We start from the raw sequence: 26,067 nt of genomic DNA on the forward strand, positions 1-26,067 counted from the left end.
TTCCACTTCATGATTGTGTCCCACTTGTTGTTGATTCTTCACAAAAAAATACAGTTTTATATCTTTATGTTTGAAGCCTGAAATGTGGCAAAAGGTCGCAAAGTTCAAGGGGGCCGAATACTTTCGCAAGGCACTGTAAGTGTGAGCCATGGTACCAGTAAGCATATACAAGCTCCTAAAGCCAAATTCCTTTTGTTATTTTACCAGGTAAGTTGACTGAGAACACATTCTCATTTAAAGCAACAACCTAGGGAATAGTTACAGGGAAGAGGAGGGGGGATGAATAAGCCAATTGTAAGCTGGGGATGATTAGATTGGGATATCTCAAGCATAGCCACCAGTTCAGACTTGGAAATTCCCATCCCGTCCTGGTCACTGGTGTCCACTACGTAGATAACAGCATCGGTTTTGGAGTAGTAGCAGCACCACTAAGGCCTGAAACAGAGAGAGATGCAAGAAGAAACAGTGTAACCAATACAATTGTTGGTTGACTGGACAAACTGACCGCTGACAGTTGTAATCTTCAGTAGTGTGAGACATATGCTACAATAAATAAATTGAAGTCAGGAATATATTACAACCTAATACTGGTCTGCCCTCCAAGATCCCACACCTGGAATGTCAGATCCTTGTATGTTACCGTTTCCATGTTGAAGCCAATGGCTGGGGGGGCAGACCAGTAGCTTGAGCCATTTCAGTGACAAATATATATATATATATATTGCAAGACATACCATTGTATTGGCATGCAAAGTTACGAGCATCAGTTTGAGTATGTTACTCAGCACTGAGAATAAGTTGAATATTTTCTTTCACTGGTTATAGTGGTGACGACCTCCCCAACTAGAAGTCTGTAAAGAATTGTAGTTTTTTCCCCAGCTCCATCCAACCACAGCTCCATCCAATTTTCCTGGTGCAAAACAAGCCAGAAAAGAGATAGGAGAAGAACCCATCTTGATTTAACAAGGCAGGAGAGATAGATAAAAGTATAGTAGTCATACTTTACTCATTACATTGATCAAACTATACAGACATAACTTCAAAGGACAAAATACAAAATGTCAGGTCTGGTCAATGCATATTACTAAAGGCCTAGCTATAATAGCATCGTCTGGTATGCATTCACTTTCACGGGTCAGCAAGTTATTTTCCTGAATAACAATGCAATACGAGGAGACAGAAGAGGTCATTGAAGTAGCTAGTATAAAGCAACATCTGTCTTACACATTCCCTGGATAGCAAACGTTCATCTGGTTTACCTAAAAAAAACACCCAAATAATTTGAACTGTATTCATAGGAAATTGTAAATTTACAACATCCTACGTAGCTCTTTAAATGCTAACACAGAGCAAACATTGATTTCATGAGAAACGTAACAAAAGTATGACACACTAAAAAAGGTAGCAACAAATCTTACCCATTTTTGCCAAATAACAGTCCCTGCAAACCTATCCAGTAAGTGAAGTGTCTTCTTCCTTGTGGGTTTGTTTACATGCCCAGCGCAGTTATTGGTACATTATTTCCACCTATTTGCAGGGATGTACTGGTGATTTGATAGTCTACTATATTACAACCAACATACTGTACAGCCCCAACATTATGTAAATATAAAAAAAGAATACATCAATGTTTGGAGAAAAAAACAAGAGGCAAAAATGTAAAAACACACAGACAGAGGAGTGGATCAAAGTTTTGTTATTGTTGTCTGCCTTGACAAATCAGAAAATACTTCAGTCCATTATAAAAAATAACTGCTACTTATAATGGCTTTAATAAAAACAAAATTGTATTGTTAACAGCAAATTGTTTAATGAAACAAACAAGATAAACATACAGGTAAGCACACAATAGCAGATCAACTGGCAAATAAATATATGAATAAGCAACATGTTAAGGAATAAATACAGCATGCAAATATACAAACAGAATTCAGACCTTCAAAACCTTATCTGTCTTTCATTTCCAGTGTCTAATTGTCGTGAACTCTCAAATTGTAAAAACCCTTAGCGGTTTGACTGTAGAGGCTATTGACATGGTAACCTCAGATTAAACTTCCTCTAGAACAGCATAGATTGAAGAGACTTGCGGACAGTGGCCATCTCTTGCTGTTGCTGTGGACAGAGAGAGATAGGTTATAACACTCAAGTAACCAATGGGAAATCATTCCAGATTTTAAAAAATTAAAAAATTGTATTTGTCACATGCGCCGAATACTTTTTGTGGCTGTTGGACTTCCTGAGCCAATGCTCACAGCGAGTCAAAATAGGTCCCCACGTGTCAGACATACGCAATACCAACACAGGCTCTCCTCAGGGATGTGTTTTGTCCCCACTCCTGTACATCTTGTACACTAATAGTTGTACTAGTTCCCATTCTGACAGACACCTTATTAAGTTCACTGATGACACTTCCTTGATCAGCCTGTTGCATGATGACGAGGAACATCATGGCCCGTTCCTAGATGACTTTGTAGAGCGGTGTGATAAATCACACTTGGTCCTCAATACCAACAAGACCAAAGAGATGTGCATAGACTTCAGGAAGTGTTCACCACCTACCTTTACCTTTAGAGATTGTAGAGGAATACAAATACATGGGTGTCCTCATGGACAATAAGCTTCAATGGAGTAAATGTACAGACCTGATCTACAAGAAGAACCAACAGACTGTACTTTCTCAAACAGCTGGGATATTTTAATGTAGACTGTACTATACTGACTGTTTTACAAATCTTTAATTGAGAGTATTTTAACTTCTTGTATTGTTTGTTGGTTTGGCAATGCCCACTGTCAGCCATAGAAATATGCTTTAGACGGATTATCACCACAGCAAGCAAGGTACTAGGAGTCAAACAGACAGGCCTGGATGAGATCTTTAAGGTCAGGGCCCTCCGCAAGGCTCACAAAATCATTTTAGACCAAAGCCACCCCCCGTACCCATACTTTGAACTACTCCCCTCCGGGCGCAGGTATAGGGCACCCCTCAGCACATCACATCTGTTTTTCCTGCTAGGTGTGGATATCCCTCCTAAATAGCTTGGTCTAATGTTCCTATCAACTCAGTAAGGCCAGCAGGCTCGTCTTTAAAAAAAAATGTTTTATTGGTATGTTACTGTTATAACTTTCTCCTGAAACTCGTCAGTCTATTCTTGTTCTGAGAAATGAAGCCTATTCCATGGGAGAAATTGCCAAGAAACTGAAGATCTCGTACAACGTTGTGTACTACTCCCTTCACAGAAAAGCGCAAACTGGCCCTAACCAGAATAGAAAGAGGAGTGGGAGGCCCTGGTACACAACTGAGCAAAAGGACAAGTACATTAGAGTGTCTAGTTTGAGAAACAGACGCCTCAAGTCCTCAACTGGCAGCTTCATTAAATAGTAACCGCAAAACACCAGTAAAACCTTGTTAAAATCCCCCACCATAATAATAGAGTCTAGTGTGGCTTGTAGAGTTGATAAATTCTTATATATATTTTCAAAGAAGCTTGGATCATCATTATTTGGACTGTATAGGTTAATAAGGCATATCTGTTTATTGTCCAATAACATATTTAAAATAATCCATCTACCTTGATGATCTGTTTGGACAATTTGCACATTTGGATCAAAATGACTGTTAATTAATATAACCACCCCTTCTTGAAATTCTTTGCCCATGGGAGAAATACACTGCTCAAAAAAATAAAAGGGAACACTAAAATAACACATCCTAGATCTGAATCAATGAAATATTCTTATTATATACTTTTTTCTTTACATAGTTGAATGTGCTGACAACAAAATCACACAAAAATTATCAATGGAAATCAAATTTATCAACCCATGGAGGTCTGGATTTGGAGTCACACTCAAAATTAAAGTGGAAAACCACACTACAGGCTGGTCCAACTTTGATGTAATGTCCTTAAAACAAGTCAAAATGAGGCTCAGTAGTGTGTGTGGCCTCCACGTGCCTGTATGACCTCCCTACAACGCCTGGGCATGCTCCTGATGAGGTGGCGGATGGTCTCCTGAGGGATCTTTTCCCAGACCTGGACTAAAGCATCAACTCCTGGACAGTCTGTGGTGCAACGTGGCGTTGGTGGATGGAGCGAGACATGCTGTCCCAGATGTGCTCAATTGGATTCAGATCTGGGGAACGGGCGGGCCAGTCCATAGCATCAATGCCTTCCTCTTGCAGGAACTGCTGACACACTCCAGCCACATGAGGTCTAGCATTGTCTTGCATTAGGAGGAACCCAGGGCCAACCGCACCAGCATATGGTCTCACAAGGGGTCTGAGGGATCTCATCTCGGTACCTAATGGCAGTCAGGCTACCTCTGGCGAGCACATGGAGGGCTGTGCGGCCCCCCAAAGAAATGCCACTCCACACCATGACTGACCCACCGCCAAACCGGTCATGCTGGAGGATGTTTCAGGCAGCAGAACGTTCTCCACGGCATCTCCAGACTGTCACGTCTGTCACATGTGCTCAGTGTGAACCTGCTTTCATCTGTGAAGAGCACAGGGCGCCAGTGGCGACTTTGCCAATCTTGGTGTTCTCTGGCAAATGAAAAACGTCCTGCACGGTGTTGGGCTGTAAGCACAACCCCCACCTGTGGACGTCGGGCCCTCATACCACCCTCATGGAGTCTGTTTCTGACTGTTTGAGCAGACACATGCACATTTGTGGCCTGCTGGAGGTCATTTTGCAGGGCTCTGGCAGTGCTCATCCTGCTCCTCCTTGCACAAAGGCGGAGGTAGCGATCCTGCTGCTGGGTTGTTGCCCTCCTACGGCCTCCTCCACGTCTCCTGGTGTACTGGCCTGTCTCCTGGCAGCGCCTCCATGCTCTAGACACTACGCTGACAGACACAGCAAACCTTCTTGCCACAGCTCGCATTGATGTTCCATCCTGGATGAGCTGCACTACCTAAGCCACTTGTGTGGGTTGTAAAATGACTTTTGTCATTCAAAAGTGACCAAAACATCAGCCAGGAAGCATAGGAACTGAGAAGTGGTCTGTGGTCCCCACCTGCCGAACCACTCCTTTATTGGGGGTGTCTTGCTAATTGCCTATAATTTCCACCTGTTGTCTATTCCATTTACACAATAGCATGTGAAATGTATTGTCAATCAGTGTTGCTTCCTAAGTGGACAGTTTGATTTCACAGAAGTGTGACTGACTTGGAGTTACATTGTGTTGTTTAAGTGTTCCCTTTATTTTTTTGAGCAGTGTATATTCCCCCCTCCAGTCCTCTTTCCACAAAACTTCATCTAAAATGACTGAATGAGTTTCCTGTAAACAATATATTACACTCATTCTCTTTTAGCCCGGTAAATACTGATCGTCTTTTCTTATTATCTGCTAAGCCATTACAATTACAACTGGCTATACTTATTTCACCACTTACCATAATGAGACACAAGTTTCATTTCTATTTTTCAAAATATGTTTGTAAACATACAATTAAAAAGTAACATGATGATTGAATGTCTATATAGCTGTACCATGACATTTGCATTGCTACTTAGTAAACCTCCAATTGGTCCCCACTATTCCACCCGCTAAAACCCCTCCCCATCCCAAGTTGGGTTGTCATCCCAATGCCCGGCAGACCACCCCCGACCCCATAGCCCCGGAAACCGGGACACATCCTTCCAAAAGAGCACACAGTGCCACCCACAGAACAGAAGCAGATCAACCGCCAAATAAATTTCCATCACCCTCACCTCGATTTGTATTATATATAGCCATTAAAAAATAAATATATATATATTTATTTGAAGTCGGAAGTTTACATACACTTAGGTTGGAGTCATTAAAACTTGTTCTTCAACCACTCCACAAATTTCTTGTTAACAAACTATAGTTTTGGCAAGTCGGTTACTTTGTGCATGATGAGTCATTTTTCCAACAATTGTTTACAGACAAATTATTTCACTTATAATTCACTGTATCACAATTCCAGTGGGTCAGAAGGTTACATACACTAAGTTGTCTGTGCCTTTAAACAACTTGGAAAATTCCAGAAAATGATGTCATGGCATTAGAAGCTTCTGATAGGCTAATTGACCTCATTTGAGTCAATTGGAGGTGTACCTGTGGATGTATTTCAAGGCCTACCTTCAAACCCAGTGCCTCTTTGCTTGACATCATGGGAAACACCTGAAGGTACCACGTTCATCTGTACAAACAATAGTATGCAAGTATAAACACCATGGCACCAAGCAGCCATCATACCGCTCAGGAAGGAGACGCGTTCTGTCTCCTAGAGATTAATGTACTTTGTTGCGAAAAGTGCAATTCAATCCCAGAAAAACAGCAAAGGACCTTGTGAAGATGCTGGAGGAAACAGGTACAAAAGTATCTATATCCAAAGTAAAACGAGTCCTATATTGACATAACCTGAAAGGCCGCTCAGCAAGGAAGAAGACACTGCTCCAAAACCGCCGTAAAAAAAGACACGACTACGGTTTGCAACTGCACATGGGGACAAAGATCGTACTTTTTGGAGAAATGTCCTCTGGTCTGATGAAACAAAAATAGAACCGTTTGGCCATAATGACCATCGTTATGTTTGGAGAAAAAAGGGGAGGCTTGCAAGCCGAAGAACACCATCCAAACTGTGAAGAACAGGGGTGGCAGCATCATGTTGTGGGGGTGCTTTGCTGCATGAAGGACTGGTGCACTTCACAAAATAGGTGGCATCATGAGGGAGGACAATTGTGTGGATCTATTGAAGCAAGTCAGGAAGTTAAAGCTTGGTCGCAAATAGGTCTTCCAAATGGACAATGACGCCAAGCATACTTCCAAAGTTGTTGCAAAATGGCTTAAGGACAACAAAGTCAAGGTATCGGAGTGGCCATCACAAAGCCCTGACCTCAATCCTATAGAAAACCCACTGGGAATGTGATGAAAGAATGATGAAAGAAATAAAAGCTGAAATAAATAATTCTCTCTACTATTATTCTGACATTTCACATTCTTAAAATAAAGTGGTGATCATAACTGACCTAAGACAGGGAATTTTTACAAGGATTAAATGTCAGGAATTGTGAAAAACTGAGTTTAAATGTATATGGCTACGGTGTATGTAAACCTCCGACTTCAACTGTATTTGTATTTTATATATAGCCATTAAAATTAAATTAAATCCTGTTTCTTATTTTCCATAATTAGCTATTAATATTTGTAGTAATGTAGGCAATTTATGTAAAGGATTTTTACTTCTCACCAGTCTCGCCATTTCCAAAATTACATTATGGCAAGGAATTATTACATTAGCAAACAATTATTGTGAATCGTCCTATATTGTCCCTAACATCTTTTACTCCCTCGTAACAGTTGTGGGATACACACTCAACCCCTTTCCCATACAACAACCATAGACTCAGATTCTCAACAGTTGGACCATCCCAGGGCCCAACTCAAGAAAGGTCATGATTTACGAATGCATATACAGTTGCAGATGTATGAGAAGGCCTGCAAAACTGAGCAAAAACAATGGGCATAAATGGGGAAATTTGATTAACCATTGTCACTTCCTAGATGATGGAGGTCAAATATACCCCCTTCCCCTAATTAACTTTGTGCAAATATACATAGACCACCACCCCTTGTCTTACCAGAGGCCGCTGTTCTATCCTGCCGAAAAAGCTTAAAACCAGCCAGCTGTATGTTATTCATGTCGTTGTTCAGCCACGATTCGGTGAAATATAAGATAATACAGTTAATGTCCCATTGGTAGGATATACATGATCGTAGTTGGTCTATTTTATTATCGATTGATTGTACGTTGGCTAATAGGACCGATGGAAAAGGTACCCTCTCGGCGACGGATCCTTACAAGGCACCCAGACCTTCGTCCTCGACACCTTGTCGGGCGTCTGAAGTAAATCCTTATTGTACAAAATAAGTTACAAATAACGCGAAAAAAACATACACAATAGCACAATTGGTTACAGGATCGTAAAACGGCAGCCATCTCCTTCGGCGACATTCTTCTTGCCATAACTCAGTGGTAGCCACAAATGAGTAGGAGTTGGACGCAACATAACTTCTATCATAAATTAATAAGCAGTTTCAATTTACTTTAATTAACCCTCAGACATGAAGGCTACATGACGTGAAAATAAGTTATTTTTGACCGTTTGCTAGCTTTGAGCCAAGCCAATTAGCTGAACTTAACATAATTTTGTCATGTGTACAATTTTTTTTAAACTGTCGAAGCAATTGACATTGCGTAACTCACAGTGTCCATCATAACTTTCTTCTGCAACACTGCCATCTCCTTCTTCAGCTCCACCTGTGCCCCCTGCAAGAAGGTCTCATGGCTCTTCTCCATCTCCTCCATGTTCTTAAAAAGACATTATGACAAACCCAAGAGTTTCAATTATTTTGATTAACTTGATAGAAAGATCTGGGTTGAAATTGAATCATTCCAAATAGCGTTTTTTTTGCACTTCAATTTGACAGGTGTTTTGATTTGTACAATAGTGTGTTGGAGAACAGCAGCGAGTTGACGCGTAATTTTGAAATTGGTACTCCCGTAGCATGACCCGTAAATACAGAAAACCAACCTGACGGAGAAGTCATCTAGCGAATGCCACAGAACGGCCAATTTATAAATTAAGTACCATACTGATGTGCAAATCAAAAACACTTGTGAAAAAGTTGTGTAAAATTCCTCATCTGTAATGATGGAATTCCAGCTATGGATCAATGGCTTTGGGAGCATTTGCACCTGCCTAACATTGTATGAGGAAACTGTCATCTGGGACTCGCCTTAATGAACTGCTCATATAGCTCTTTGATGGTTTTCAGTTTCTGGCTTTGCACCACTCTAGCCTGCTGGAACAGTTTTTGTTGCTGGCGAAACAAGTTCTACAGAGGAAAAGATCATGTTACATTTCAGCTGTATACTGTATCTGAGTCCCAAAAAAGTTGCATTATCAGTATACAGAAAAGCACTGACATTCAATTTTTCCTCCTGATCCTCTGATTTCTGTGCATCAATCTCCCATTGCTGCAGCACAGATGACACCTGCTGTGAGTACTCCTGAGTCAGCTTCTGCCTGCAAAAACACCCAGTAGACAAAGTTTTCACCGTTACCCAAGACAAATAACAAGGTGCAAAGCAAACATCAGATGTAGGCTAATAAATGTGTAAACTAATGGCAATAAAATGGTGTCTGGGATAGGATTTTGGCCACTACAGTGATATCAAATGTTACCTGCCATGTGTAGTCATTGACAATGCGCCCAAACATAATTATATTCTTAGTTTTGTTGTTGCTGGAGTCTGGGTGCTTGATTTGAGAGCATGCATATTGTTTCAAAGGTGATCCAAAAACATTGACACAAAGAGCAAGCTACGATACAAAAATTCAACTGGCAGTGTTCATGGAGATTTTAACTAGAACAAAGCAAAACTTTCAGGTAGAAGTATACTTCTGATTGGTACCTTTGTATTCTTCAGCTCCATCTGAATAAAGAAAACACCTAGCTAAACAAAGAATGCAGACATTCATATGGGCCCTGTTTTTTTCAGAATTTTTTCACGTAATGTATATGACAAACTGGGTGCCGTCTGTGTGTACATTTTATATATTTTTATTTAACATTTATTTAACTAGGCAAGTCAGTTAAGAACAAATTCTTATTTACAATGATGGCCTACACCGGCCAAACCCGGATGACGCTGGGTCAATTGTGCGCCGCCCTATGGGACTCCCAATCACTGCCGGTTGTGATAATGCCTATATTCAATGTCAGGAGGTGTTGCTGAGGTGAAGGAGGGCTGACATGCCTCACACAATCTCTGGTCTCAGCAGGTGTTGTTACCTTTGTGCATACTGGGTATTCCACAGCTGCTCCAGTTTCTGATTGCTGCCCTTCAGTGAGCTCTTGGTGAAGGTCTCTAAACGTTTTCTCTTGGCTTGCATGGCTTTGCTTATATCAGCTATGAAACAAATACTAATTTGAGAAACATGTATTAAAGAACATAGCATAAGCCTACCTTTGGTTACGACAACCTTAACCAACAGTTGTTTTAGAGTATTCAACATATAGCTATTGTCAAGCTAAAATAAATCACATTGTGATAAACTTGCCTCCAAATCTCTCCAACATGGTTTGTACCTCGTTCCTAGGGAGTGCCAAGATTCAAGAAACAATTACAAGGATGAAGGCTCAATTAGACGATTGTAAGAGGCCGTTGCTGGTAGGAAGCTTAATTTATGTTTGCTAACTTTATAACTTACCCCACTCCAACTTTTAGATCATCCTCCTCAAATGACCTTTTCTTGGCCATCTTGTCAACAACAGGAGTTTCATCTATGGACATTGGCAGAGATGAAGGTGATAAGATACCACATACGGTAAATAGCTAACTGTTAGCTAGCCCAAATGGGGTCAGAAAACCAATTGCCTTTGCATAGCTAACGTTAGTTAGTTAGCTAGATACCTTCTCGGATGTCATCCTCTGAACAACTCAGTCCTGTCTTTTCGTCCTCAAGAGCGAAATCAAACGATTTTATGTCAGTTGAGTCTTCTGCATGCTTCGTTTTCTTTGACTGTTTTCTCCCAGTGGAGGCCATTAACAGTACCGGACGTGTGTTATTCTAGCCAAAAATCTAAGGAACACACTAGACTAACTAACTACTGTTTATTTACGTCAACGTTTAAATTAAGTGAGGACGAATACTAGTCACTGCTACCGCTTTAACCTACTGTAATTTCGACATAAGTCAAATGTTTATTAGTTGCTAATACTGTATATATTTATACAGTCGTCGGTCAGTCTACGTTATGGTTACGTTGTTGCTGCTGTAGCGTTTCCACAGAGTCTCTAAAGTAAACTGTATTTGACGTTCCTGCTGGTCTGTTCCCGCCAAGGAAAATATAATTGGTTCTCCAAGATTTCGCGCCATGATAGCACGAGCTTGCTATGAAATCTTAAGAGGCAGGACGACCTAAACCAAACTTCAAAGACACTCAAATCCAAATCTTGTAGTCGTATCTAGGCTAGCTAGAAGAGTACAGGGATCATATATACAGTAGCTGCAAGCAGCAATGCCAGGGTTCAGATATGGGCCCATTGTGCAGCCACCAGGAAAACTTTGACACATTTCCCTATAACAAGTTACATCAGTACTGTTTACCAGGCTTGCCAAATATCAGAACTCCAAATTCAAAAGGCTCTCGCACATCTGAGCAATCTTTTTTGCAGGTGCATGGTAACAGTTGAACAAGATTAAGGAAAAAGGAAACCACACACTGCTCTTGATAGTAACAATGAACTTTAATAAGCTTACGTTTTGGCCTCACGGCCTTCGTCCTTCGTCAAAAGTCCTGACGAAGGCCACGAGGCCGATACGTAAGCTTATTAAAGTTCAGTGTTACTATCAAGAGCAGTGTGCGGTTTCTTTTTTCCTTCAAATATCAGAACTCAAAATCAAACTGATCATGCAAGATAATATTATTTTGATGTATTGTGGCCCGTTTAAGGATATTGATTACTTTAAAACGTATTTATCTACAGAATCTGCACCAAATTTGGCATACAGCATCTATTTATGCACATCTTCAAACACAATATTTTCCAAGACTCTTGAAACGATATGGCTGGTATGAGCCAATGAGCTTGTGTAAATGATTTGTCCTGTCTAACAATGCCACTATGTGGCCAAACAAAACCTATACTTTGCAGGGTAGGTAGACTCATTTCCTTGAGCATTTTTGCCAAATTTCATCACTCTGAGTCAAAAAGATTGAGATATAAACATGGGCCCGTTATAGCGCCACCGTGTGGTTGATCTATACTCGGCTATACTCGGACTTGTCTCAGGATGGTAAGTTGGTGGTTGAAGATATCCCTCTAGTAAATATCTGGAGTATTTCTCCTGTCTTATCCAGTGTCCTGTGTGAATTTAAGTATGCTCTCTAATTCTCTCTTTCTTTCTTTCTCTCTCTCGGAGGACCTGAGCCCTAGGACCATGCCTCAGGACTACCTGGCATGATGACTCCTTGCTGTCCCCAGTCCACCTGGCCGTGCTGCTACTGCAGTTTCAACTGTTCTTCCTGCGGCTATGGAACCCTGACCTGTTTGCCGGATGTGCTACCTGTCCCAGACCTGCTGTTTTCAACTCTCTAGAGACAGCAGGAGTGGTAGAGATACTCTCAAATGATTGGCTATGAAAAGCCAACTGACATTTACTCCTGAGGTTCTGACCTGTTGCACCCTCGACAACTACTGTGATTATTATTATTTGACCATGCTGGTCATTTATGAACATTTGAACATCTTGACCATTTACTTGCTATATTGTATTTACTTTGCCACCATGGCCTTTTTTCTTTTTCTTTTTTTTTTGTTGCCTTTACCTCCCTTATCTCACCTCATTTGCTCACATCGTATATAGACTTGTTTATACTGTATTATTGACTGTATGTTTGTTTTACTCCATGTGTAACTCTGTGTCGTTGTATGTGTCGAACTGCTTTGCTTTATCTTGGCCAGGTCGCAATTGTAAATGAGAACTTGTTCTCAACTTGCCTACCTGGTTAAATAAAGGTTCAATAAAATAAAAAAATAATAGCTGTGCAGCTGTATATTATGTAAAACAAAAATAGCTTTGCAATATCTTTCTGGTACATTTAGCTGTTGTTGTGTTGTGGTTGTACTGTGCTGTATGGTTATCTGTCTATGTGAATACTTTAAGTCTGTTACGTGGCTCTTGCACTATGTTTGTAATGTTTGCAAATTATGTGCTGCTAGTATGTCTAGGTGAATAATTGTATATTGACATGATGTATGAGACAAATCAATTCCTAATAAAAGTAATCATCAGTCATCAACTTAGTACAGAAAGGAGAATTAAAGCAGGAGTGGTGGTTATTATTCAAGACTCATCAGTAAGCTTGTCATTTTAATAGACTTACTGACTGCTGGGAAGAGGGAAGTCTATGCTTCCTGTGTTTGTCCTTGTCTTCCTTGTTGGCTCAATAACACTGACATCTGTACTCAGTTGACCTAGCCATTTATTCACTTTGTTAGTCATAAGTATATTTGCCTTGGCGTGTGCTTCAGCACTATAAACTGAGCTTCCATCTTCAGAGGGGGTGCCACCACTCACTGAAACATAAAAGCAGGGTTGAGTAAAGCCCCTCATATTGTGTGCCTTTCTTATCACACAGTAAAAGTAGTGCAGTTGCGTGGTATGCACTTATTGAATAGGCATATATAATAAAAAGATCCAAGGTTCTCTTTCTTTAAATCAAAGTTACTGCTGGGAGGGGGAAAAAAACAATGCTTCCTCTGCGATTCCTCTGTTGTTATCTTGACCATCTTCTCGACTAGATCTTCCCATTCAGTTACAGATATCGTTTTTTCTTCATCATCTAGATCCTAATTTCTGGTGTGGCAACTTCTGTTCTTTGCCACCAATTCCTCCTTCTCCAATAGCTCTGTGACCGGGTTTTGTTCATGTTATTGAAAACACATTTCTCAATGAGCCATTGTAGGGCCTCTCCTTCACTTTCATTATGCTGCTCAATGGCATGGTCTCCTAGCACCATGGTGTGTCTCCAGACTGTCTCACTGAGCATACCCATGTGTTCCTCCGTGGTTCTTCTTTCAACTTCTTTGAAGCAGACGCCAGCAGGAACGACCAGAAGGAATGCATGCGGTTGAGGCACACAGAGACACACTGTGAGCTTTCTCCAGTTTCTCCATCTTTGGAGTGTTGATCTCAGAGGTTGTCCATCTTCCTGGTATGTCCAACAGTGAGCTGTTGCCCTGCCACTGCACCCTGCCCCTCTAAACACTCAGATGTTACTTGCTCAGTCTGAAATTCCTCCCTTACCAGGATGGTGTTGCCTGCTGAACTTTTTCCCACTCATTCTCCATCCCAGAAGAACAATCCTGAGTTCTGAGAGGTGGATTGCAGGTTCTGTGAAAAGAGTGTAGGGTGGAAGGTGAGATACAAAAGTTCCCTGTACCATATATTTATTGAAAGAGACTGAACAAAAATAGTGTTAGTATTTACTATATCTATGTTTAGGCTTATATCAAGTAGGCCTAAGTGACATCCTAAAAGAGAAGTTGGTCTTTGCAATATGTGAGAGAAATTTGGCATCTACAACTGAAGAGTTTCATTCCAAAACGCTATATACACATTTTCAGAAATGTTGGTACATTTGCTTTTATTGATGAAAGAAATTATGAAAGAATGTGTGTTTTTTTCACTATCTAATCATAGCAAGGGACTGTTGAATGACAGACATGTATTTGTTTAAAATGTATCACTTGGTTTAATTTCAGAGACAAATAATCATGTTTTATATGCTATATAACCGCCTCACTCTCAGAGACACAAGTACTACTGCTAGGTTTTGCACAGTCAAATGTAATATAATTAAATGTGACATCAATATACAGTGCCTTACGAAAGTATTCGGCCCCCTTGAACTTTGCGACCTTTTGCCACATTTCAGGCTTCAAACATAAAGATATAAAACTGTATTTTTTTGTGAAGAATCAACAACAAGTGGGACACAATCATGAAGTGGAACGACATTTATTGGATATTTCAAACTTTTTTAACAAATCAAAAACTGAAAAATTGGGCGTGCAAAATTATTCAGCCCCCTTAAAGTTAATACTTTGTAGCGCCACCTTTTGCTGCGATTACAGCTGTAAGTTGCTTGGGGTATGTCTATCAGTTTTGCACATCGAGAGACTGACATTTTTTCCCATTCCTCCTTGCAAAACAGCTCGAGCTCAGTGAGGTTGGATGGAGAGCATTTGTGAACAGCAGTTTTCAGTTCTTCCACAGATTCTCGATTGGATTCAGGTCTGGACTTTGACTTGGCCATTCTAACACCTGGATATGTTTATTTTTGAACCATTCCATTGTAGATTTTGCTTTATGTTTTGGATCATTGTCTTGTTGGAAGACAAATCTCCGTCCCAGTCTCAGGTCTTTTGCAGGCTCCATCAGGTTTTCTTCCAGAATGGTCCTGTATTTGGCTCCATCCATCTTCCCATCAATTTTAACCATCTTCCCTGTCCCTGCTGAAGAAAAGCAGGCCCAAACCATGATGCTGCCACCACCATGTTTGACAGTGGGGATGGTGTGTTGCTTTTACGCCAAACATAACCTTTTGCATTGTTGCCAAAAAGTTCAATTTTGGTTTCATCTGACCAGAGCACCTTCTTCCACGTTTGGTGTGTCTCCCAGGTGGCTTGTGGCAAACTTTAACCGACACTTTTTATGGATATCTTTAAGAAATGGCTTTCTTCTTGCCACTCTTCCATAAAGGCCAGATTTGTGCAATATACGACTGATTGTTGTCCTATGGACAGAGTCTCCCACCTCAGCTGTAGATCTCTGCAGTTCATCCAGAGTGATCATGGGCCTCTTGGCTGCATCTCTGATCAGTCTTCTCCTTGTATGAGCTGAAAGTTTAGAGGGACGGCCAGGTCTTGGTAGATTTGCAGGGGTCTGATACTCCTTCCATTTCAATATTATCGCTTGCACAGTGCTCCTTGGGATGTTTAAAGCTTGGGAAATCTTTTTGTATCCAAATCCGGCTTTAAACTTCTTCACAACAGTATCTCGGACCTGCCTGGCGTGTTCCTTGTTCTTCATGATGCTCTCTGCGCTTTTAACGGACCTCTGAGACCATCACAGTGCAGGTGCATTTATACGGAGACTTGATTACACACAGGTGGATTGTATTTATCATCATTAGTCATTTAGGTCAACATTGGATCATTCAGAGATCCTCACTGAACTTCTGGAGAGAGTTTGCTGCACTGAAAGTAAAGGGGCTGAATAATTTTGCACGCCCAATTTTTCAGTTTTTGATTTGTTCAAAAAGTTTGAAATATCCAATAAATGTCGTTCCACTTCATGATTGTGTCCCACTTGTTGTTGATTCTTCACAAAAAATACAGTTTTATATCTTTATGTTTGAAGCCTGAAATGTGGCAAAAGGTCGCAAAGTTCAAGGGGGCCGAATACTTTCGCAAGGCACTGTATATATATATATATATATATATATAGACAATTCAATACAGTAATATGAGATCTGTACGTAAAACATTTACATTTAACATATAGCATATGCTCGTATCCAGAGCGACTTACAGTAAATTAATTCATCTTAAGATAGAGAGACAACCACATATCAGTCAAATATACAGGATACGAACATTCCATTTCAGCTAAACAATGAATATATAGCATTTTGCAAAAACATTTATTTTCGTACACATCTAATATCTATGAATTACAAGTCTAGGAACAGTAATATTTTACACACAAATAAGCAATGATTTCTGATTACAAAACACAAATGTGAAAAATTGGTGGATATAGCGTTTTAGAAATAAATTCTTCAAATGGTTGAATTATTAATGTGTGTGATACCTCTGTCACAAAGGTCAATTAAGCTAATAGAGGAAAGGGGTCAAAGACCACAGTAGTCATGTGGGTCTACTGCAAATGGACCACTGCACTGGACTTACCATTTTCTTTGATCATATTTCGTTGCTCTTGCACTTTCAACATCCTCTGCTTCCCTCTGTCAATCGCTGCTCTCCTCTTCAAGGTCTTGTAAAACCTACTGTAATCCCGTTTCCTATCACCACACTAACCATTTAGATAAATGTGGCTATTATTTACCTGTTTCTTTCCATCATCTCCTTTATCTTCTCCAGACGTTTTACAACTTCTGAGTATTTTCCACTTTGAGCATATTGCTAAGAACATGATATTTGTTCTCACATTTTGTAACAAGCCACTGGAGGGCTTCCCCCTCCCTTTCAATCTGCTGCTCAATTGTTATTTATTGTAGGCTATCACCATACGTGAACAGGATGTCTCGAAACCATCTCACTGAAAAGACCCATGTGTTCTTCCACTGCTCTCTTATCAGCTTCTCTTAATGGCTCATCGGTTGGGATTACCAGGAGGAATACGTATGTCACTGGACGGCACAGACAATTGCTATGTTGAATCTCTTCTTTAAACCATTTTGGAGTGGTCACTGTCGGAACACTGCTCCAGTGTGGTGTTTCGATCACTGTGACCACCATACAGTGTAGTTGGTAGTACAACTGACTGCTTTGTGCAACTGACTGTTTTTGCCTTCATTTCTTTATACCCAGGATGGTATTTCTAGAGGAACTCTTGCCAGAGATTCTGTTGCCAAGAAGCACAATCTTGACTTCTGGTAGTGCTTGGCCTGTCACAGAGAAAGAGAGCAATCTCAGGTTGCCTTTCCAGACATGAGCAATGGCAATATGAAACTTGAGCAAATCATTAAGTTTTTTCCTGCTTCCTACAAACATTATACTGTATTGCTGGTGTCTATGTCAAAAATACAAAAACATGTTTTGTCTCTCTTTGAAAATGTAGGATTTACCATGACTGGAAGGCATGCAAAAACTTGCCATATTTCCATGATCACTCATAGCCACCAATGTATTCTGGAGTTGAGTTGAAACTGATATCATACTACCAGCTACACCCAGTTTCATTTGGTACAAAGTACAGATATGTCAGTGCCTTCTATGCACAGGTAACAATATAAACCTAATCAGCATAACAGTATAACAACAGCATATATATAATGCTTCAGGCCGTTATATAATGCATACAGTTGTTTCTTAGCTTTCCTCAAATAAGTAATTGTTTGCCATCTTTACCCACAAGGTCTGTTGTTAAGCAACAGTAGATGTCCCATGACTAAAGACACCAGTGCCTGATCTCAATTTGGATTTCTCACCGATTCTTGCCGTGGTTATTTATCCTGTTACACCAACAGGTATAATGCATTAAGATGTTGTTGGAATGCATCTTGTCATAAGCATGCATGACCTCTTACATGTGTTCTCATAATGATTGTCAATAAATACCAGCCACTTTCGTCAGGTGCCAGATGTAACCGTTGAACAAATGGTCTCAGAATGAGCCTTTCCTGCAGAGAAAGCTTTATAGAACCTAAATTCTCATAGAAATCCATATCCGTTTTTCTATGACACAGATGGATCCATGATCCCGCTTCAGAGATCAGTTTCTCCCCAGACAGTACACTGGGGCAAAAAAGTATTTAGTCAGCCACCAATTGTGCAAGTTCTCCCACTTAAAAAGATGAGGCCTGTAATTTTCATCATAGGTACACTTCAACTATGACAGACAAAATGAAAATGAATTTATTTGCAAATTATGGTGGAAAATAAGTATTTGGTCACCTACAAACAAGCAAGAATTCTGGCTCTCACAGACCTGTAACTTCTTCTTTAAGAGGCTCCTCTGTCCTCCACTCGTTACCTGTATTAATGGCACCTGTTTGAACTTGTTATCAGTGTAAAAGACACCTGACCACAACCTCAAACAGTCACACTCCAAACTGCACTATGGCCAAGACCAAAGAGCTGTCAAAGGACACCAGAAACAAAATTGTAGACCTGCACCAGGCTGGGAAGACTGAATCTGCAATAGGTAAGCAGCTTGGTTTGAAGAAATCAACTGTGGGAGCAATTATTAGGAAATGGAAGACATACAAGACCACTGATAATCTCCCTCGATCTGGGGCTCCACGCAAGATCTCACCCCGTGGGGTCAAAATGATCACAAGAACGGTGAGCAAAAATCCCAGAACCACACGGGGGGACCTAGTGAATGACCTGCAGAGAGCTGGGACCAAAGTAACAAAGCTTACCATCAGTAACACACTACGCCGCCAGGGACTCAAATCCTGCAGTGCCAGACGTGTCCCCCTGCTTAAGCCAGTACATGTCCAGGCCCGTCTGAAGTTTGCTAGAGAGCATTTGGATGATCCAGAAGAAGATTGGGAGAATTTCATCTGACCATATGACACCAAAATATAACTTTTTGGTAAAAACTCAACTCGTCGTGTTTGGAGGACAAAGAATGCTGAGTTGCATCCAAAGAACACCATACCTACTGTGAAGCATGGGGGTGGAAACATCATGCTTTGGGGCTGTTTTTCTGCAAAGGGACCAGGACGACTGATCCGTGTAAAGGAAAGAATGAATGGGGCAATGTATCGTGAGATTTTAAGTGAAAACCTCCTTCCATCAGCAAGGGCATTGAAGATGAAACGTGGCTGGGTCTTTCAGCATGACAATGATCCCAAACACACCGCCCGGGCAACGAAGGAGTGGCTTCGTAAGAAGCATTTCAAGGTCCTGGAGTGGCCTAGCCAGTCTCCAGATCTCAACCCCATAGAAAATCTTTGGAGGGAGTTGAAAGTCCGTGTTGCCCAGCAACAGCCCCAAAACATCACTGCTCCAGAGGAGATCTGCATGGAGGAATGGGCCAAAATACCAGCAACAGTGTGTGAAAACCTTGTGAAGAATTACATAAAAAGTTTGACCTCTGTCATTGCCAACAAAGGGTATATAACAAAGTATTGAGATAAACTTTTGTTATTGACCAAATACTTATTTTCCACCATCATTTGCAAATAAATTCATAAAGAATCCTACAATGTGATTTTCTGGATTTTTTTTTCTCATTTTGTCTGTCATAGTTGAAGTGTATCTATGATGAAAATTACACGCCTCATCTTTTTAAGTGGGAGAACTTGCACAATTGGTGGCTGACTAAATACTTTTTTGCCCCACTGTAGTTGATTCTACGAAAGTTGATAGTAAAGTTGAATCTGTAAGTAGGGGGGAAATAATGATCAACATCTAACAGACTCTTGAGGAATGTGTTTATTTAGGAAATAAACTCACTGGAGCAATTTAATGATGAGTGAGGGGCTTTGGGGGTGGTTTGTTACCTGTGATTCAATGTTCACACATTTATAATGATAGCCGAAGACGTAAGAATGTAAAGTCTGCATCCCAATAACAGTACTAGAAATCTGAATTCCAATTACATTTTCAGTTTAAAAAAAATGTAATTGTTGGATCTGCTGTAGTTGCTTCAGCCATCCTCTGTCCAATGACCTTTGTGAGACATATGATTACAACTAAAGTCCTTTAGATATCAAACTTTTCTTCACAAATGAAATGTCCATTCTCCTCATAGTCTTCGCGAGTGACCACCATCTCATCAAAGTCTGGGTTTTCTGCCAGGAGCTTGCCTCCTTCCCATGGGTAGGAGATTGGACTACGGACAGAGAAAGGTAACGTGTTAGTTTACAAATCAGTGATAAGATTTTACTCCCTAAATAAAAATGCTAAGCCTTGAAAAGTAGTTGCAAACTAGTGTTTATTTCTTCTTCACTCTTCTAAATAGACCCTGCCTGTGCACTCACTTGGGTGGCTGCAGCACAGAAACCTGGAAGTCGGTGGGGGTGAGGGAGCGGACCTCTTTGTACACCCGATCTCTGAACCCTGGGAACAATGTGTTACCCCCAGTGAGAACAATGTTCTTGTAGAAGTGGGGCTGCATCTCTATACAAGGAAACAGGAGAGAAAATGACATTTTATTTCATTGACACCTCTTCACCCTTCACCAATCTCTTGTATGGCTGTGAGTGAAAGTGTGATGATTGTTCTTTCTCCTACCCTCTGGCATGTTGTTGATGGAGTTGACTAGCGCTTCAGGGATGCCGATCTCATGGATGCCGATGTCTGAGGGGTGAAAGAGCATCTCTGGGACGGCAAACCTCTCATTGGCCAAGCGCAGGATCTGCTCTCCAGTCTTGTATTTCCCTGTGAAGTTCATCTCCTCTCTTGGCTGGGGAAGACACAGAGGATGGTCAGAGAACAGGGGACTACTCCATCCACAACCTCCTTAAATTGTAAAGTAAACTCTGCAAAAAAATAAACGCCCCCTTTTCAGGATCCTGTCTTTCAAAGATAATTTGTAAAAATCTAAATAACTTCACAGATCTTCATTGCAATGGGTTTAAACACTGTTTCCCATGCTTGTTCAATGAAGCATAAACATTTAATGAACACGCACCTATGGAACGGTTGTTAAGACACAAACAGCATACAGATGTAGGCAATTAAGGTCACAGTTATGAAAACTTAGGACACTAAAAATAGGCCTTTCTACTGACTGAAAAAACAACAAAAGAAAGATGCCCAGGGTCCCTGCTCATCTGCGTGAACGTGCCTTATGCATGCTGCAAGGAGGCATGAGGACTGCAGATGTGGCCAAGGCAATAAATTGCAATGTCCGTACTGTGAGATGCCTAAGACAGCGCTACAGGGAGACAGGACGGACAGCTGATCGTCCTCGCAGTGGCAGACCACTAACAACACCTACACAGGATCAGTACATACGAACATCACACCTGCGGGACAGGTACAGGATGGCAACAACAACTGCCCGAGTTACACCAGGAACGCACAATCTCTCCATCAGTGCTCACACTGTCTGTAATAGGCTGAGAGAGGCTGGACCAGGGGCTTGTAGGTTTGTTATAAGGCAGGTCCTCACCAGACATCACTGGCAACAACGTCGCCTATGAGCAAAAACCCACCATTGCTGGACCAGACAGGACTGGCAAAAAGTGCTCTTCACTGACGAGTCACGGTTTTGTCTCACCAGGGGTGATGGTCGGATTCGCATTTATCGTTGAAGGAACGAATGTTACACCGAGGCCTGTACTCTGGAGCGGGATCGATTTGGAGGTGGAGGTTCCGTCATGGTCTGTGCGTTACAGGGAAGACATCCTCCTTCCTCATGTGGTACCCTTCCTGCAGGCTCGTCCTGACATGACCCTCCAGCATGACAATGCCACCAGCCTTACTGCTCTTTGTGTGCATGATTTCCTGCAAGTCAGGAATGTCATGGATGTCCTCCCTGTAACACACAACGTTGAGATTGCCTGCAATGACAACCAGCTCAGTCTGATGATGCTATGACGCACCGCCCCAGACCATGACGGAACCTCCACCTCCAAATCGATCCCGCTCCAGAATACAGGCCTCGGTGTAACGCTCATTCCTTCGGCGATAAATGCGAATCCGACCCTCACCCCTGGTGAGACAAAACCGTGACTCGTCAGTGAAGAGCACTTTTTGCCAGTCCTGTCTGGTCCAGTGATGGTGGGTTTGTGCCCATAGGCGACGTTGTTGCCAGTAATGTCTGGTGAGGCATGGCCAACGAAGAGCCCAGATCTCAATCCCATTGAGCACGTCTGGGACCTGTTAGATTGGAGGGTGAGGGCTAGGGCCATTCCCCCCCAGAAATGTCTGGGAACTTGCAGGGGCCTTGGTGGAAGAGTGGGGTAACATCTCACAGCAAGAACTGGCAAATCTGGTGCAGTCCATGAGGAGGAGATGCACTGCAGTACTTAATGCAGCTGGTGGCCACACTGACTGTTACTTTTGATTTTGACCCCCCTTGGTTCAGGGACACATTATTACATTTCTGTTAGTCACATGTCTGTGGAACTTGTTCAGTTCATGTCTCAGTTGTTGAATCTTGTTATGTTCATACAAATATTTACACATGTTAAGTTTGCTGAAAATAAACGCAGTTGACAGTGAGAGGATGTTTCTTTTTTGCTGAGTTTAGGTGTAACAATGAACGGAAAGTGGGTTCAAATAAATGCGTGTGAAGAATCCATACCTTGCAAAAGCCCTTCTTGATGGAGCTGAAATCTGGTAGCACATAATCTCTCATCACTGTGTTGTCCTCTCCTTTTAACCTGCAAACAGAGTCGATCACCACCTTTAAATCAACACTCACTCAATGGTCTCACTTGTCTCACTTATCTACTGACATAACTGCTTCAATTAAATAGTAGCCTACAAGTTTGGGGCGGCAGGTTAGCGCGTTGGGCCAGTAACCGAAAGGTTGCTGGATCAAATCCCCGAGCTGACAAGGTAAAAATCTGTCGTTCTGCCCCTGAACAAGGCAGTTAACCCACTGTTCCCCAGTAGGCCATCGTTGTAAATAAGAATTTGTTCTTAACTGACTTGCCTAGTTAAATAAATGCACATACAGACTTGTGTCTAGTTTAGCAGGCGAGACGATGGTCTAATAAAAATGAAAATGTCCTTACTGTGCTATATCCATGTCCTTGTAGAAATCCTGGGATACATAGCACACATCCTCTTTCACCTGATTGATCACATGGGTCTCATCCATGACATGCAACTGCCTGTTGAGGAAGGACATTCAGCGCAATAAAATTATATAAATTACAATTCTGCACAAACACGTGACATTGGAGGAGCTGTACAAAACTATGAACACAATAGTCAATGTCAGTTTGACATGACAGTCTTACCTATATGAAATAATCTCCTTCAAATGATTGGTCAGTAGCTTGCCTCCTACGTTGATCCTACCAAGGGAAACAAAATAAAACTATGGTCAACTCAAAGTATGGCTACATGCTAATAGCTAAATCCCAAAACCATGTCACATTAGCTTTAGGGCACAGCACAAATAAATAACACCAAAGGCTACTATATTTCATAAAATATGCATTTTTAAGATGTACATGTTGAGGTTACAGGTTTGGTAAAAGGTGTATATAATACAATTGTGATCTGAAATATTCCAAACTCATTTTGAATCATGTCGTGGCACGTTTTTGAAAATTATAGTACTTTTTGTTAACATTTTTGCACTGTTAATGTTGAGTAGCAATAGTGTTAACCTGCATATCCCATCCTTCATTTTCTTCCCCCTGCAGTAGGGGACTATGTGGGTGAAGGAGAAGCCACTGTCCACCACAATGCAGCACAGCTCCTGGTTGTTCATCTGGAAGTAGCGGTGGGCGCTCAGGGATCCAGCTGAAACAGAGAGGACATCCGCATTACACAGCCAAGTAGGAATACTTTCTACCATTATCACAGCCATGTCTGTATCATCATAATTTAACTTGCATGGGGTTGAATTTATCATTCAGTCACAGTGTAAGATCAAAATATAGATATCTTAGATCTAGCATAGTTACTAATTGAAAACACACAAGCCTTCGGCCACTGGGGAAGTCCTTTACTGAGTACATTGAACTCACCATTAATTCTGAGAGCTGCTTGGAATTGGTATTCCTCAAACAGGATCTCATTCATGGACTCCTGAATGGAGGTGAAGTTGAAGTAGGGCTCTGTGATCACTACACTGGTGTCTGCAAAGTCCACCTGCAGCCATAACATACACATTGCAACTTCTTCCCCACTGTTATCAATCTCCACCCATCTTCAATTCCATAGGGTTACTTACACAACATTTGTGATTCAGCTAATTGTGGAAAATCATTTAATCACAACACATTGGATCAACAGCACCTTAAACATTTCCTTTCCAAAGAGGTGATCCCACACTTTTCTTTGGACATCCCAATTAACAAGGTAACCCTGCAACAGAACAGACAATAAAAAGCATTTTAGTCTATCGGATGCAGTGCCCCTTTTGTCCGCCAAGCCTAGGAATAATTTACTGGCAAGATGCAGTGCAACCCCCTGGACGACACGTCAGATCACGTGCGCACCTTTTGGAAAGGGAGAATGTAGAAAAGTCCTGAGGGATCCTTGATTTCATCCAGTTGGTTGGCGGTAAAAGTCTTCAGCCTTGACGTCTTGGAGCGAAACTGACAATTTGGGATAACGCTATGGGAAAAGAGAAACAAGAGCACTCTGCTTGAAATCGAAGAGGTCTGCCGGTTAAAGAGGTAGTTTAGGATTTTACAACTTAATGTTAGATGGTTCCTCATTCTGCAAGTAGTCTATGGGCCAGGATAAACTGTAATCAATGGTTCGGTTTTCTTTACACAGCCACTACAAACGTAACTATCTTTAGATTTGTTTTTTACATGCCCACATCACTTCCGTTAATCTTAACTTGCAGTGGCTTAAGTTAGCTGAAGTTTGCAGTGGCTGTTTAAAGAAAACCGAACCATGCATTACAATTTCTCCTGGCTTGAAAACAACTTTCAGGGTTAGGAACCATCTAAAATAAAGTTGTAAAATCCCGAAATACTCATTTAAAAGGTATGAATATTATTGATATTTCCCATTGATTATTGAAGTTATAAATGCCCCATTAGCGAGTACGACTATTTCTCTATTACCCAAATGAAAGGTTTTATTACTCCATTGTTTACAAACAAGAACATAAAGCTTCAAAATATCATGTACATGTCATGAAGTGTCAGTCCTTGCATCTAGCTAGAGAACAGTCTATGAATTTGAGAGGGAGCTCATTTCCCTAGCCCCATCTGTATAGATGGGTTAGCTGACAAATTCAGGAAAACGATGTGCACGCATCAATGGGGCAGAAATCCATGAGTTTTTGTGATTCTGGATGGCCAGATAGCTACCAACAATGACAAACTGCCATGTGGGGAATCGTAAGTGACTGGTTGCAACAACTTTAATCAAGCTGTTGATACCATGCTGTCTTGTTCGGACTGATTTCATGTCAATGCTAATATGGATAAAATCTAGTTAACCAATAAGTAACGAAGTATTTGAGAGACAAGTGCTCATTGTGGAAATGTATTTATGTTAAATATAAACATTGGAGACGAAATATAGTTTACACGTTGTCAACAATCTAAGAATCCCGCATGTTTTGCCTCAGTTGCTGCTGAACAACCAACCCGACCATACCAAAACAAGTGACGGGGCTCCCGTTTAGCTGAAAAACGAATCACAGATTGAAGCTTTAACCATCCGATCTGATTATTCCCTTGAAATTGGTCACAATAATAGATGCATTTTTTTCTATAAAACATCCAACAATAAAAAGCACAACGGTATGTTTATCCAATTATATTTGTTAGCTAGCATCATAGCTTGTAACGTTAATGTTACCTGACTTTTTCGTGGCTGTATCCAATTTTGGCCGAATAAGCTCCGTTATCAAGAACTAAAGTGGTCATTTTCTGTAACTTGCGAGATTATACCAGGACCACTTAAACTGTAGTTCAATAAACAATCAAACTACAGTAGCTAGCTACATAGCTGAGCAAATATCGAATTTATCGTGCGCTCTTCTAGCGTGCTTCTTTCTGGCCAATCATAGCTCAAGAAATGTGTCCTTCCAATAGTTAGGCCGGGAGGAAGCGTATTTGATAACAATAGTTCCGGGCCTGTACCAACAAACATGGGCATTTATTCGCATC

General features: G+C 41.1%; 2 protein-coding genes across 3 annotated transcripts; both read right to left on the reverse strand.

Annotated features, from left to right (window-relative positions):
* Positions 1-1,788: 1,788 nt before the first annotated feature.
* sycp3 (synaptonemal complex protein 3) lies at positions 1,789-10,819 on the reverse strand. Its single transcript, NM_001124507.1, is given in 10 exon segments — positions 1,789-2,112; positions 8,234-8,338; positions 8,767-8,865; positions 8,957-9,056; positions 9,826-9,943; positions 10,095-10,129; positions 10,245-10,286; positions 10,289-10,300; positions 10,302-10,317; positions 10,448-10,819. Coding segments are annotated over 10 exon segments (714 nt in total). The 5' UTR covers positions 10,581-10,819; the 3' UTR covers positions 1,789-2,058.
* Positions 10,820-19,717: 8,898 nt separating this feature from the next.
* On the reverse strand, positions 19,718-25,979 carry actr6 (actin related protein 6). Of its 2 annotated transcripts, NM_001160696.2 has the most exons (11): positions 25,757-25,970; positions 24,433-24,550; positions 24,230-24,298; positions 23,959-24,082; positions 23,596-23,731; positions 23,221-23,277; positions 22,993-23,091; positions 22,557-22,635; positions 20,537-20,708; positions 20,284-20,422; positions 19,801-20,135 (listed from the first exon to the last, which is right to left on the reverse strand). In NM_001160696.2, the coding sequence occupies exons 1-11, from the start codon at positions 25,822-25,824 to the stop codon at positions 20,006-20,008; spliced, it is 1,191 nt and encodes a 396-aa protein (NP_001154168.1). In that variant the 5' UTR covers positions 25,825-25,970; the 3' UTR covers positions 19,801-20,005. The 2 variants fall into 2 exon arrangements, with proteins under 2 accessions (XP_036789289.1, NP_001154168.1); XM_036933394.1 differs by lacking the exon at positions 20,284-20,422 and having other exon boundaries at positions 19,718-20,129; positions 20,555-20,708; positions 25,757-25,979.
* Positions 25,980-26,067: the final 88 nt, after the last annotated feature.

This window comes from Oncorhynchus mykiss, chromosome 2 (assembly GCF_013265735.2).
Source record: "Oncorhynchus mykiss isolate Arlee chromosome 2, USDA_OmykA_1.1, whole genome shotgun sequence".
In the NCBI taxonomy this organism is placed as follows: Eukaryota; Metazoa; Chordata; class Actinopteri; order Salmoniformes; family Salmonidae; genus Oncorhynchus; species Oncorhynchus mykiss.

Coding starts and splice junctions, on each gene's coding strand:
- actr6 (NM_001160696.2), bottom strand. CDS start 25,824: ATGACCACTTTAGTTCTTGATAACGGAGCTTATTCGGCCAAAATTGGA. Junction 24,551..25,756: donor TACAGCCACGAAAAAGTCAG/GTAACATTAACG, acceptor CTTTTCCCATAG/CGTTATCCCAAATTGTCAGT. Junction 20,709..22,556: donor TCAAGAAGGGCTTTTGCAAG/GTATGGATTCTT, acceptor TGTCTTCCCCAG/CCAAGAGAGGAGATGAACTT.